This window comes from Artemia sp. Qi Xiang Cuo, chromosome 16 (assembly GCF_049724085.1).
Source record: "Artemia sp. Qi Xiang Cuo chromosome 16, ASM4972408v1, whole genome shotgun sequence".
In the NCBI taxonomy this organism is placed as follows: domain Eukaryota; kingdom Metazoa; phylum Arthropoda; class Branchiopoda; order Anostraca; family Artemiidae; genus Artemia; species Artemia sp. Qi Xiang Cuo.
In genome coordinates this window covers 58,507,627-58,522,313 of record NC_142809.1, presented here as the reverse complement: position 1 = coordinate 58,522,313, position 14,687 = coordinate 58,507,627, and the positions used below count along the sequence as shown (strand labels likewise).

At 33.2% G+C, this 14,687-nt stretch overlaps 1 protein-coding gene across 3 annotated transcripts in view; it reads right to left on the bottom strand.

Annotated features, from left to right (window-relative positions):
* Positions 1-14,687, bottom strand: part of LOC148943128 (KICSTOR complex protein SZT2-like) — a 495,507-nt gene that overhangs the window by 173,681 nt on the left and 307,139 nt on the right. For all 3 annotated transcript variants that reach the window (XM_089102275.1, XM_089102276.1, XM_089102278.1), the window contains 3 exons: positions 13,348-13,529; positions 6,049-6,297; positions 1,410-1,545 (listed from right to left, as the gene is read on the bottom strand). In XM_089102275.1, coding sequence (XP_088958401.1) covers positions 1,410-1,545; positions 6,049-6,297; positions 13,348-13,529 — 567 coding nt within the window. The remainder of the gene's footprint in view (positions 1-1,409; positions 1,546-6,048; positions 6,298-13,347; positions 13,530-14,687) is intronic.

Genomic DNA, 14,687 nt, shown 5'->3' with positions numbered 1-14,687 from the left:
AGAAGAATTAAAAAAAAAATTAACACCAAAGGCGAGTCTTTGGCGAGTTTTCGCTTTTAATTCTTCTAATTTTGACTTTTATTGAATTTTGATAACGTTTAAATTTGGGTTTTTTATTAGATTTTAATGGTTTGTTCTTTTTATACAAATTCTTATGTATTCTAAATCAGACGCTGCAATTTTTGATAAGATCAGGTTATTTTTGGGTGGTACTGCCCCTCCCTTTCTGAAATTATGGAAACTTACATATGCTTATAATTATTATATTGTTTTGGTATTCTATGTCTTTTCAAATTTTTTTGTTATTTTGCTTGAAAATCGTTTTGTTGGCGCTGAAGAAGAAAGGCCGTTGTCTTCTCAAAATATTCGCTTTGTTTTTCAGTATTTTGTTTGGCCTTAAAAACCCCATTTTGGATCGCTTTTTCTTCATATTAGAAGAGGACCTCGCTGCGCCTCCGATCATTTTTGGACTTTTTCAATTTGCGTTCTATTAATCCCTCTCATAAAAACATATACAAATACAAAGTTTTGAATTTTTGGAGCTAGGGGCTGCAAATTTCTTATGTATTCTATATGAAAATTCTTATGTATTCTAAATCAGATGCTGCAGTTTTTGTTGAGATCCGGTCATTTTTGTGTGGTATTGCCCCTCTCTGTCTGAAATTATGGAAACTTACATATTCTTATGGATTTTTATGTGTAGCAATCAACTCAATAAAATACATATATTCGGAATAACCATCAAAAGTAGATTTCTTTGAAAAATTGATTTCTTCCATATTGTTTGGAAGTTCTTCCGTAAGGAATTCTTTTCAAATTATTTCCAAAACACCCTTTTTTTAGAGTCTAAACAATTTTTAGACCAAACTGCTTTTCTATTTACGAAAAATTGGCAAGAAAAAACGGGTTTTAATTCTAATAAAGCAGGGAAACAATAAATAAAACCAAATAAACACTTTAATTAAAAAACATTCCGAATATTTCGGCCCCACGTCCGGGAGCGTTTCTCAACGGGAAAAAGACAACAACAAGAAAAAAAAACAAAAATGCTTTTTTTTAAAAAAACAACACACATAGAAATACTACAATTATAGACACGAAGAAGAAAAATATAAATTAATAAGTAAGAAACAAACTCACATATTAAACAAAACTTCCAGCACTGGCGTTTTAACGCAAGAAACAAAAGCGAATGTCCATTTTGATACCATGTGTCACTCTCATCTTACAATTAGTGTATAACTGGTAATCTATCAAAAGTGAAGACTATATTTACTATATTTGGTATTTAGTATATAAATATAGTAGACTATATTTAATAAATATAGTCTTCACTTTTGATAGATTCACTTTGACGGAACCAACCTTGGTCTCGATTTCAAACCCAAAATTTTTAGCTAGATTTTTACCTTTATCGTGTCTTTCAAATTCAATCCAGTCTTCATTCCCTTCAGTTTTTGTGATTTCGTCTCTTGTAAGATCAAATGACATACCTTTTTGGCTGCCAATCGCCGCTGTTATATCTTCTATTCCACTTGATGTAAGCTATAAAAAAAATTATATTAATGGAGATTTTTACGATTTATATGCTATCCTTAGCTGAATTTTGGGATTATTTGGCATGACTTAAGCATTCTTTTTTTTTGCCAAAAAATTATTTCTTTCCTTATCTTGTACAGCTTTAATGAAATCCCAATGCTAAAAAGTTTGAAATGAAAAAAAATAGAACATGAAGAAATTTAATATTATTTATTTAAATTGGAAAGATAGTATAAGTACGTAAGAGACACATACAAGAAAAATAGCACTGGTATTTTCCATAAGATCTTAAAAGGGCAGTTGTAGGCCTGTGAATATTGTTAGGTTTTGTGAGCGTATATTGAATATGCCACGAGTGCAGTTGCTTAAATGTGCACATTTAGAAGCTCTTAGGCCACACCAGGTAAGGAAAATTTCACAAGATGGTGGAGTGGAGAAGATGTGGAATGATAGATTAAGGGTACATAAAAAGAGGTTGCAAATATGATAGGTAATATTCTACGAGATCAAAAGATAGAGGTTTGGTAGCATGAAAGCAGCCTTTCTGATTCCCTGCGCCGGTACACGTCGGCGAAGGAGACATGGGGTGAAGGGGTTTTGTTTAAGGTGAATTTAAAAAAAAGAGGATTTGAATTATGGAGGTGAATTAAGGGGGAATAGTTTACCACTTGGGGTAAGAAGGAAGTATTTAGGGAGGAGGAGAGGGCAAGATGGTCCTTACTTTTGCCCGATGGGTGAGAGTATGGATGAGAGTCCGGGTCATGTGAGGTATGATTGTGAAGAATTGAGTGAATTGAAAAATAAAGTGTACGGGAAGTGTGAGTTTGATAAGAGATGGCCGGTGATTGTAATGAGGGCCACTTTGGCCCTCATTACAATCACCACTTTTGGCCCAATGGAGCATGGAAGTAGATTTTTGTGATTTGTGTTTCTCTTTGTTTGTCTTATGTAATGTTCATGTAATGAAAATTATTTAAAAGTGAATAATTTTTTTATTGCCATGGCCCTAGTGCTTTTAGCGCAGTAAAACTTACTTACTTATGCGACGATAATTGAATGAGCAACGATACAGATCAATGTTGTTCAGAAACGATTTATTTTAGCAGCTTCAATGATAAACTTTACTCATCTTCATGTGAAGATTAACTTGGTTATAAACCCAGTCAAACTAGTATAAATTATAACTAACCTATTTTTCATAAGGATAGATTCACAAGGGTTTGCAATTTTAGGGGAGTGAGAAGAATTTCCCTAGAGAACAGGGTACATATAAAAGTGTTTTTCTTTATCGCATAAGTTTCTCTGGGGGTCTTTCTGGGTTCTAAAATACCCCAAAATACCATCATGTGTTAGTAAAAAAAAACATTAATTCCAATACATCCAGGTGATCACACGGGAAGTTAACCTGTGTGGTAACCAAAGTAACCAAAACGTATGCAATACATGTAAGAAATGGGTCCATTAAATGGATCCATTTAAGAAATGAATCCACTTGCACATGCAGGGGCAAATTTACGATCCACTTTCCCATGTAATACATGTAAGAAATGGAGTGAAGTATTGCACTCTCTATCTAATCTTTTCGAGTTTTCTTTTTCCTTTTACCCCTGTCCTGCTGATTTCTCAGAAGAAAGGAATGTATGTTGCACTTTTTTGGAAGAATTTTCAATCTGCACAAGTGTGACAGCAAAGTATGCAAACAACTCCTCCAGCACCGTGCCCTTTCCAATATCAGATCTTGGCAATCAACCCCTACTAGATATATTAGTTGCTGTTTTTTTTTATCTCACTGCAAAACTGTAATTAATTAACATCAGGCTGAAAAGCTGGATTTTCTCAAATACATTATTGGGAGGGTGCACGTACGAAAAGTGGCGTTAATGTATCTGGTACCAAACACCAGGTTGAATCCAAGTGTTCATGTTAGGTGGGGAGCCAAAAAGCGGTATATTACCCCCCCCCCCCCTGTATCCTATTCAATGCGACAATTCTATAGAATTTTCACATAATAGCCAGTTAATAGTACATAATAGCCATAATAGTACATAATAACCAGTCATGGCGTGTTTGCTTTATTGCTATTTCACAAAATATTTACTATATTTACCAGCAATTACCAGGGGCGTTGCTTGGGGGGGGGGGATGTGGAGAGAAATATATTATATATCCCATGCCCCTTGACTATCCGGATATGGACCTCTATTGCCCCCCCCCCTAAAAAACTGCTGGTGATTCACCCCTGCCAAAATTACAAAATTACAGAACCAGTTATTTCTCAGACAATTGAAATTATGACAAAAAAATCTTGTACCGATTTTAGGTCCACTTTTAGCGTAGTAGTTTTGCTTGATGATTTTGGTATCCATTTTATTAATTAAAGAGCCGTATTCAAAGCTAAAACGAGCAGAAATAATGTCTGAAATTGTTTAAATTTAAGACAAACAGAAATTAAACAGAATCAATAAATTAATGGAACCAAAAAACGAGCAGAAATTATAATGAATATAAAATTACACACACAGCTAAAAGATACAGCAGCGAATGAATAGCAGAACCTAAAAAGAAGTGGAAATTAAAATATTTTTTGAGACTTCAAGTTTTGAACTCAATCGAGCTTTGAGTTCTTTTATTTAACAGTAAATTCACAATAACAAGAAATCCACTTCAACATAGCGTAAGGCTCCATGGCCATAAAGGACAATGGAAGAATGAATAATCAATTCAAAATTAAAGGGAAGGTACTTACCGCAGTTAAATTAAAGGGAAGGGGGCTACCGCCCCCTAAATTGGTAATTAAAAAAATAGTTACCAAGAAAAAAATATTTCTTAGAATAGTAGCATTTCTGATTTTTAATTTCAGTTTATTACGTTAAAAGGACACTTTTTTTTATAGTGACTTCTCCTTTTCATTTATTTCACTCGAAGAAAAATTCAAAACTCGAAGAAATAGAAAATTCACGCCTTAATAAAACTTTTAAAATAATTACTGGTAATTATTATAGTAATCTGTTTAGTTTGTGACGAAAGTCTGGAAAAATTCTTTATCAGAATAATTAATCTAGAGTGTTGAAAATATACTAATATAATTAAAAAAAAAATAGTTTTCATGCTATAATGACAAAAGGAATTTCCTTTCAGTAAATCACACATGATTAGAAACTCTTGAAAAAGAACAGAATATGGTATTGACGTCGACTATTGCCACATCATCGTGTGACAAATACGTTGCCTCACCTCTGAGGTGTTCCAAATGCCAGAAGTTTGACCGCTTGCAACAGGACAGCCCCAAAAATGTGAAGTGTTCCAGGCACTGGAATTGAAGTGTAAAGACAACCTCAGGCACGTACGCAGGAATTTGTTTCGGGGGGGGGGCCAATTTGTTTCGGGGGGGGGACAAATCCTTCAAACCCATTATTCTGTGAGAAAAATCAGAAAATTATGGGGAAATGAAAAAAATCGTGAGATTTCGGGGGGGGGGGGCCGGGAGGCCCCCCCAACGTACGTCCCTGGACAACCTATATACCTGTTATATCAGGTGTGCTAATTGTTCAAGAAAACATCCACGTTATAGTTCACAACACCAGGTATACAAGGATTAATTAGAAGCTATTTCAACCACATGAAAGCTATGACTGCAACTATTTTCCTTTGTAGCAGAGAAATATACGGGCACGCTCCGCATAAGATGCCTTTTCAAGTAATCTAGAAGCCAAGCACAATATAACATATATACAGGGACATTTTGATAATATCCGACCATTAAGCAGTCCTTGACCGAGACGTAAGAGGATTTGCTAGATATTTTCCAAAGAAATTGCCTACGGGTTGTTTTGAGTACCCGACTGGCTGACCGTATTTCAAACAAAAAGCTGTACAAAAAAATGTGGTTCAATCACTCATTCAAGGGCTATAAAGAGAAAAACATTGAGATGGCAAGAGCACGTTCTGCGGATAACATATTTCCGAAGATATATTCTTTTTGGCCAACCACCTAGGGCCAAAGGAAAAGAAGATCGCCCCCGAATGCGGCGGGAGGGATTTCGCAAGGAAAGCTTTAAAGGAAAGGGGAACTTCTTAGGAGAGTGGGAAGAGGGAAACTTCGAATAGATTGTAATAGAGGAGAAATGTCCTAAGCTCTGTTGACCTCAGACGGCTTGATGCTACAGTTAGTATTAGCAGCAATAATGTTAGTAGATCCCATTCCAGGAAAGGATTGATTTTTTTTCAGCCAGGTATCCGCCAGAGCTCAGTTGGAAGACTAAACGGTGGAAACTTGATCATCACAGACTCCGATTTGCATTGCATTCTAATTGGTACATGTGATTCTTTCTCAGCAATCATAATTCCGATAATTCCAATTCCATATTTTCATAATTCCAATTCCATATTTCCATAATTCCAAGCAATAGCAGCCAAATAATTTTATAGTTATACCAGCATACCTCCCTACAAATTATTGTATTTATTCCATAAAAAAAAAGTCATCACAGTGATAGACAAGACACTTACCTTTGACGGCTGATAATCTGGAGAGCAAAAATAAAAGTAGTCTGGACATGATTTAACAATCTGAAAAGAATAACTCAATATTTCATTGAATCTCTGCTGTATCTCTCTGTTGAGTGGCAGGACGCAACAGCCGACTCTTTCAGCTTCTGATTTCAACCAGGCTGAAGGCCCATGCGCATTTTCGTCCTCTGGACTGCGATTCAACTCGAAGATCATTTGTGATAAACTGCCAAAGTGTCTGCATATTTTCTGAAATTAAGAACATTTTCATAAATTTAGAAAATTTTCATAACTGAATCAAAGAACTGTCGTTTCTATTAAAAGAGTTTATAATTTTAATCCCCTAATTGCAACAATTTTAAATAAAAGCCTTTTTTGCAGAGTTACTGCAGCTGTAACAAAAATACGGTTTTCAAATTATTTTATAGGAGAAAATTTCCTATGAAAATAATTTTTTCGAAGAACTCGCCTTGATAATCGTAAAACCGATGGCACTAACAATCTTTTTGCACTTTTCAGACCCCACAAGACATGTTTTTAGGAGTGCCCCTTTCCATGGATAGAATTATTCAGAGGGGGTCGAAGCATTTTTATCCTAATATGAAATTTGAATCTTGAAAAAAAAACTCCAGTTATTAAAATCTATTAACTTAAGTACATTTGGACATCTTTAGAAAGTAAGAAAGTAACTGAAAGTAAAGAGCGACATTAAAACTTAGAACAAACAGAAATTATTATGTGTATGAAAGGGGTTGTCCCCTCCTCAACGTCTCGCTCTTTACGCTACAGTTTTTTTTTAAGTAGAGTCGTGACAAAGAGTCAAACTTTAGCGTAAAGAGCGAGGCGTTGAGGCAAAATTTTGATAAGATGATTTTAGGGAATAAATGGCCGTGGGACGGGGCCTAGTTGTCGTCCAATCTTCTTGGGCACTTAAAAAGGGTACTAGAAATCTTAATTTCCGTTCGAATACATCCTCTCATAATTTTCTAGGACCATTATTTTATTACGATCTCCCCTGAACAAAAAAAAATAAATAAATAAACACACATCAATGATCTGTCTTCTGGCAAAAATAGCAAAATTCCACATTTCTGTATATAGGACCTTGAAACTTCCTCAGTATGGTTCTCTGGTACGCTGAATATGATGGCGTGATTTCCATTAAGATTCCTTGAATTTTAGGGGGTGTTTTGTTTCCCCTTTATTTCAAAAATCTGGAAAATTTTCCCAGGCTCGTAACTTTTGATGGGTAAGTCTAAACATTAATAAGGAAAAAATAAGTTCTAATGTGACTGAGTGACCCCTTTCCAGTTTTCTACGACCATTTTTTCTATATGACGTGGTTGGAATAACAAAAAAAAAAAAAAAATTAAATTCTTCATAGTAATGAATTGTAAGTAAATACCGATCCTTGTCAATAACGAAAGTATAAGAGCCTAACTGATAACATTTCAAACAGTTCGTGGTAACGAGCTGTAAGTGAGGACCCGGCTCAATAGTAACCGAAATTCTAAAAAACGGAATTTTGATACCAATAGATACATCAAAAGAATTGCAATTTTATGCTGATTTTAAATAAATAAGTTTCATCAAGTTTTGTCTTACCCATCAAAAGTTAGGAGCCTCAGAACGTTTGCCTTATTTTCGAAAAAAGGGAGAAACACCTCCAAGTCATAGAATCTTAATGATAATCACACCATCACATTCAGCGTATCAGATAACCCTACTGTAGAATTTTCAAGCTCCTATATGCAAAAATGTGGAATTTTGTATTTTTTTGCCAGAAGAAAGATCATGGATGCGTGTTTATTTTTTTTTTTTTTGTTGTTTTTTTCCCAGGGGTGATCATACCGAACCAGTAGTCCTAGAATGTCGCGAGACGGCTCATTCGAACGGAAATTAAAAGTTCTAGTCCTCTTTTTAAGTAACCTAAAAAATTGGAGGGCAACTAGGCCCCCTCCCACGCTCTTTTTTTCCCAAAGTCACCGGATCAAAATTTTTCAAATTTACATATGCTGATATTTATACCTTAAAAGCTCAATTAATTTTTGATTTCTTAAAGTTATAAAAGTGAAAACATTTAAAAGATTTTTTTTAAGTAAAGTAAAAATTATGTTCTGGCTTTTAGAAAGCATGGAGTTTAGAACCCTACTCATATTAATTTCTGCTCGTTTTGAGTTTGAATCTCTTATTTATTTTAATTTCTGTTTGTTTTTTGTTTCATTTATTTATTGATACTGATTTGTGGTAGTTGTATGCTTGGTAGATTGTTTGATTCTATTTTTGTTCATTTTTGGTTTAATGGAGTTCTTTACTTTTTTTTTAGAAACTTATTTTGCGGAAAAAGTTTTTTTTTTATTAATTTCTGTTCGTTTTATGTTGACATAGTCTTTTTCAGGGAGAAGGACCGAGCCTCTTCTAAAGTTAAACAACCATCCTTTCCACAAAAACCTTAAATACCTCCCGGGCAAAGCTAACAACCCTTGCCCCTACTCTCTGGGGTTTATTTCAACCCCAAAAGCCTTGTTATATGATATTTATACTATTTTGAACACTTAGAACAAATTGAATTTGCTTTGTATATAAGGGGGACTGCCCCCTCCTCAACACCTTGCTCATTAAACAAAAGTTTTTTTTGTGCTTTGAAAAATCTTTTTTTCCAATTGCAAATTTTCTTAAAGAATTTGGACAAAAGCCAAACTTCACAGTAAAGAGTAAGGAGCTAAGGAGGAGATAGTCCCCTTCATATAAAGACGTTCAAATAGGCTTCAAATCTTTTCCTTGCTTTCAGTTGAAAAGCTCTTTTTTTTTATTTAATTTCTGATTGTTTTCCAAATCATACTCAGGCCTAACCAAGATATAATTTGAGGTATCGGTCCCTTAAATCCCTGGTTAATTGCTTTTCAAATGTGTAGATCAATAATTGAACATTGATTAGTACCTTCCTACGTTTAAATTTGTGATTTCAATTTTGTGTAAAATTTAAATATACTTAGAAAATTGGCGATGAATAGTAATTTTGGTAAGAAGTCCTTGTTAATATTACTACAAAATAATTTCGGTTGGAAGAAAAAAAGCATTATTGTTTATGTGGATGGAAATTCTGTGAGGCTTTTGATCTTCTACATAACTGAAGCCATCACAACCTCTGAAATAGGATTTTCTTAATCTAAAAAAATTCAAAATTTGAATACGAATCTTCAATCTTAAAAAATTGAAATTTGAATACACTTAAAAAATTGATAAAGCATAAAATCGCGAAGAAAGGAAGAAACCGAGGATAATTGACAGCCAGTGAAAAAACTCAAAAATTATGCAAGTATTTTGGTCAAGACCTCCGCTTGACCGTCCTCAGTGCAGAATAAAACTGATAAAAATATAAAATACCAAACCTTAAAACAAAACAAAAAACTAAAATTGGATGACCCTTTCTCAGTAGCGGTGAAAGGGTAACTAAAAAAAAAAAAAAACAATTGGTGACGAATATCAATTTTAGTAAAAAAAAAAAAAAAAAAAAAAAAAAAAAAAAAAAAAAAAAAAAAAAAAAAAACAATTGGTGACGAATAGCGATTTTAGTAAAAAAAAAAAGTCCTTGTTAATATTACTACTAAAGAATTTCAATTGGATGAAAAGGAGTATTATTTTTCGTATGGAGGAAAATTCTGCGAGACTTTGGTGCTTCTACATAACTGAAGCCATCACAACCTCTACAATAGTATTTTCTTATCGGTAAATACATTACATACATTTTTTGAATATATTGGAAGTACTTCATATAAATAGAAAAATATTATTATTTAAAATTGCTGAAAACTAAGTTCCTAGCAGTATTTGCCACCGCAAAGAAATTTCCTGGGAGGTTGAATGTAACATATTAGCTGTATAGAGAAACATTTTAATTAATTCCTACTCCCCCATAGCTCTTTCAACATTTATCCGAAGCCTTATGAAGAGTAAGCAGTTTGTCCACTACTTCTTTTGCCACTGGGAAGCCTAAAGTAGGCTATAGTTATTGATACTTTTAAATCAATTAGCTTCTCAGAATTTTAAATTGATTGCAAATTCGTCCTCTTTGGCGTAAAGTCGTAGTTCGATGCCCTAAAATGGCAGAAAACAAGACTTTCCCTTGGCCCAATCTGTATGGTCACATAAAAAAGAGCTTTAAATTCACGTTTGAATGAGCTCCCTCCCAATTATCTGGGAGGGAGCTCCCTCCCAATTACCTTCGGTTTGATACAATTACCCCTGCTAAAAAAACAAATAAACATACATCGACGATGTTTCTTCTGAAAAAAATAAGTGAAATTCCACATTTTGAAGATTGGAGCTTGAAACCTCTACGCTAGGGTTCTCTGATATGATGTATCTAATAAAGGTATTTTCAATAAGATTGCTTTCTTTTTTGGGGGTGTTTCTCCTTTTTTCAAAAATTAGGCAAATTTTATCAGATTTTTGGTTTTGGGTGGGTAACAATAAACTGAAAGAATTTTGTATATTTAGAGTCAGCATAAAAGGCAAATACTACCGGTGTAGCAATTGTCATAAGAATTCCATTTTTAGTTTTGGCGGATATTGGCCCAAGTCACTTTTTACTTCCAGTTTTTTATCACAAACTATTTGATACGATTCTCCGGTGACAAAACTTTTTTTTGAACCTGTTCATTTTATTTAATTGAATAGGACACTAAAAAGAAAGAGGGTCAATTTGACAGCTGGATAGTTAAGTTTAAATTTTGTTTTTCTTTCGCTATTCTATTTTTTTTAATGTCTGAATGTATAAGCGATTTTTAAGTTCGAAGGGGAGAATTATCCTGTTAATAGATACATTTTATATGGACGTTATAAAATCAAAACGTTGTATCTATGCAGGCTTTATGATTTTGGAGTATTTCTACTCCTTCTGCAAACTATTCTAAGGCGTAGGAAATTGCATAAAGACAAGTCTACATCTGTTATAATCTATCAAAGCAATAAATCTTTCTGTAATTTTGGTTTGAGTTTGATTTTCTTTTAAGATTAAATCCATAGTAATTAAATAAATAATTGACTAAATAAATTGATCCCTTTGCCAGGAATCCTTGTCGTTTAAAATTTACTGTATTTTGTTTCATTTTGCATGCAATTTAATTGCTCTTTTATTTGAGTGTTTTTTCCTAAGACTATTTAAAAAGAAACTTATTCCTACAAAAAAGTATCCTGAAATAAATTCCCTGTCACCCAACCACCACAGCTATTTTGGCGTCTGCCCCCCCCCCCCCCTGGAAAATTTTCTGCCGGCGCCCTTGGCCGAGTAGCTCCATACTTACAGTTCGTTACCACAAACTGTTTGAAATGGGCTAAATATTCACAAAAAGAGGGGTAAGATCTTAACAAAAACTATACAAAGAGATTGCTGAAAACAACTTAAAGCTACTATTTACAAAAATACAAATTTTATAATTTTTTCTCGGAACAATGTCCCGGAACTCTTATGTCTTATGGCCTTGTTTGGTTTATAATATTCTCATTATTTTTTTAATTATTATTATAATAAGAAAGAGTAAACGGTAAGACAAGCTATTGATATTATCTTTTTAGAAGACAAGCTAGGCATAAAAACTGTATGGCGGAACATTGAAGTAGCTTTTCCCCGTTGCTATAACAGGGGCAATAGTGGAGGTATTAAAGGTATCATGCAAGCTTTCAGGGAGGCAATTAAAATAAAGAAGCACATTCACCTAAAGGTCTCCCTCATTAGAGACACGGGAGAAATTTTTCTGAGTCCCATTTATGATGAAATTATTAATTCCAATCGTTTTTACATCCGTCCGCAAAATTACGTTTCGCAATCAAAGAGAATCTTTGATAATACCCTACCTGGCAAGCGATTAGCCTTTAAGAGTGCTTTATGTAAGATGAAACTGTGAAATGCCATTTAGTCTTGTAATTTTATTCAGTTATCCTTTCACTGTTACTCTGAAAGGGTCATCTTATTTTAGTTTTGTGTTGTTTTTTTTTTCATCGGTTTTATTCTGCACTGAGGACAGTTAAGTGGAGGTCTTGACCGAAATATTTCCATAATTTTTTCAAAGGCTGTCATTGTTCTCGTTTTCTCTCTTTTTCGCGATTTTATGTTTTGATGAAAAAAAACCTCCCCGTATAAAAGATAATTTCTGTTCTTTTTAGTATCTAATGTGGCTCTTCGCTTTCAGTTCACATTTATTTTCATTTAGGACCTAAAACTGATTTTGAATGTTGAATAATTTAAGGTTTTCTTATCTTCCATTAAATTGCTCTGTCTAATATCTTGTGTAGATTATTAATATTTTATCATTTGATCTCTGTTTAAAAAAGCTCTTCGACCTGTCGTAGGGATACAGGCTTATTTAACAGTTTTTTAGTTTTTATTTTATTAAATATTAAATAAATTTTAGCAAGAGTGAAATAGGTACTTTCCATCATCCACGGTACAGTAAAACCAACATTAATTTCTTATAAGGTTGAATGAAAATTATATTTTATGGGAGGTTCAAAAATTGTAAATTTGGATCACCATTGCGATTCAAAAAAAGCGCTATATAAACCATAAAACATGACAATCGTTGAAAACAGGGTTATATGGTTATATGGAAATAAAAACACCAAAGACAATTCAAAAACTAAATAAGTAAATGATTTTGTAAATATAAGTTAATATATTTGCAATAATATATATATGTAATAATATATAATATATATATATATAATATATTATATATATATATATATATATATATATATATATATATATATATATATATATATATATATATATATATATATATATATATATATATATATATATATATATAATAATAATAAAATAATATATATAATATATATTTAAAATAATATATATTACAATATTATATAGGTTTTTGAAGACAATTCAAAGACCAAATAAGTTAATAAGTAAATGACTGAGAAGTAAATGATTTTGAAATCTGAATTCGAGAACCAAAGTAACTTAAACTCTGGGAGGCTTTTTCCTCTTCCCCAACCTTACTGAAAAAAGGAGTGCACAGTTTCGAAGGAAACAGAAACTAGTCTATATGAAATATTTTCAAAAACCTGTTAAATAGCAAAAAAAAAGGAAAATGCGTTCCATTAATAACTTCATCTGTCTTTTTTAAATAGCCTCCCTCCATATTATATTTTGAAATCTGAATTGTCGATAAGCCATGTTTGGTTGATAACAAAATTCAATATTTGAAATCAACCATATTCAACTATATAAACATTTTTGAAAAGCTCATTTCTTTTCTATAAAAAAAACCATACCATTAGCAACTCTGTAATATCGATTTCCACAACAGTTTCTTCACATAGATCAACGGCAGTAACAACATCCCTTGAATACGTCTTGAGTTGTTGTTGTAGAGCAACAAATATAGACTCGATATAACAACGGGGAAAAGCTATTTCAATATTCCGGCATACAGTTTCTATGCCTAACTTGTCTCCTAAAAAGATAATTTATGAGGTTAACCACTTTATACTGTATATTTCATGCGATATTGAATATTTTCTGAAGTTTTGGTCAAACACTTTTTTAAATCCGACCTCAATTTGATCTAACATCAATACCATCTATCTTCCTTTGTGGATAAGACATTTAGTACCCGCTTAATCGAACATACTCATTGGCAGCTCTCTTTATAGGAACCTATGTCGTAATCCGTATAAAGAAATACAAGTTTTACTAACTCTATTCGGTACAACCAGGGCCGTATCCAGGATTTTTGTTCAGTGGGGTTTTTACTAATTTTTGACTTTTTTGGGTTTTTTTTTACTAATTTTTGACTCAGTTTTCAACTAATTTTACCGATTTTTACCTAGGTTTTACTAATTTTCGACATATTTTCGAGTCGGTCAAAAATTTCGGGGGGGGGGGTTCAAACCGGGTAACCCCCCCCCCCCCCCTACTGGATACGGCCTTGGGTACAACATATAAAAATTCACATCTATTCACCTTTAACGCCGGTAACTAACTATTCATTCAAACTATAACTAACTATTTCATTCAATGGAGCGCAATTCACCACCCAGGCTTACATCTGGTTTCAGAGTTCCAGGTTATTCATTAAATTTATAGAATATATAATAAGTTGACAAGTGAGTTTAGGTAAAATCACCACAACCTGTCTCAGCATTTGCTAAAATTTTACCTTTTGATGACTTTTGTGGCTAATTAAAAAAATCAGCTACAATTATTAAAATCTTTCAATAGGAAATCCACAAACCACCTTTGTTTATTATCGTTTGTTTATTACCCACATATGTTTATTAATGGAACCTCTTTCTAGCTTGAACCATGTATTTTTGGTACTGAATTCTCTTGGATTAAAATTAAAATTGGTTGGCTCTCACTAGGACTAAAGACATCAACGATAAAATCGAGTTCCGTTACAAGTAAGCCCCCCCCCCCCCCAGCGATTTAACAAGAGAAGAGAGAATAGGTTGATTTTAGGCAAAAACTAGAACATCATTATGGACTGGGGAAAGTATTTTTCGAGATGTCAGGACTAAATATTTATTGCAACAATCTGCTTTTTTCTTCCTTCAGTGCCAGAGAGAGGCCGTTTCTTTAGAGGCCAGAGACATGTGCGACTTTCATACAC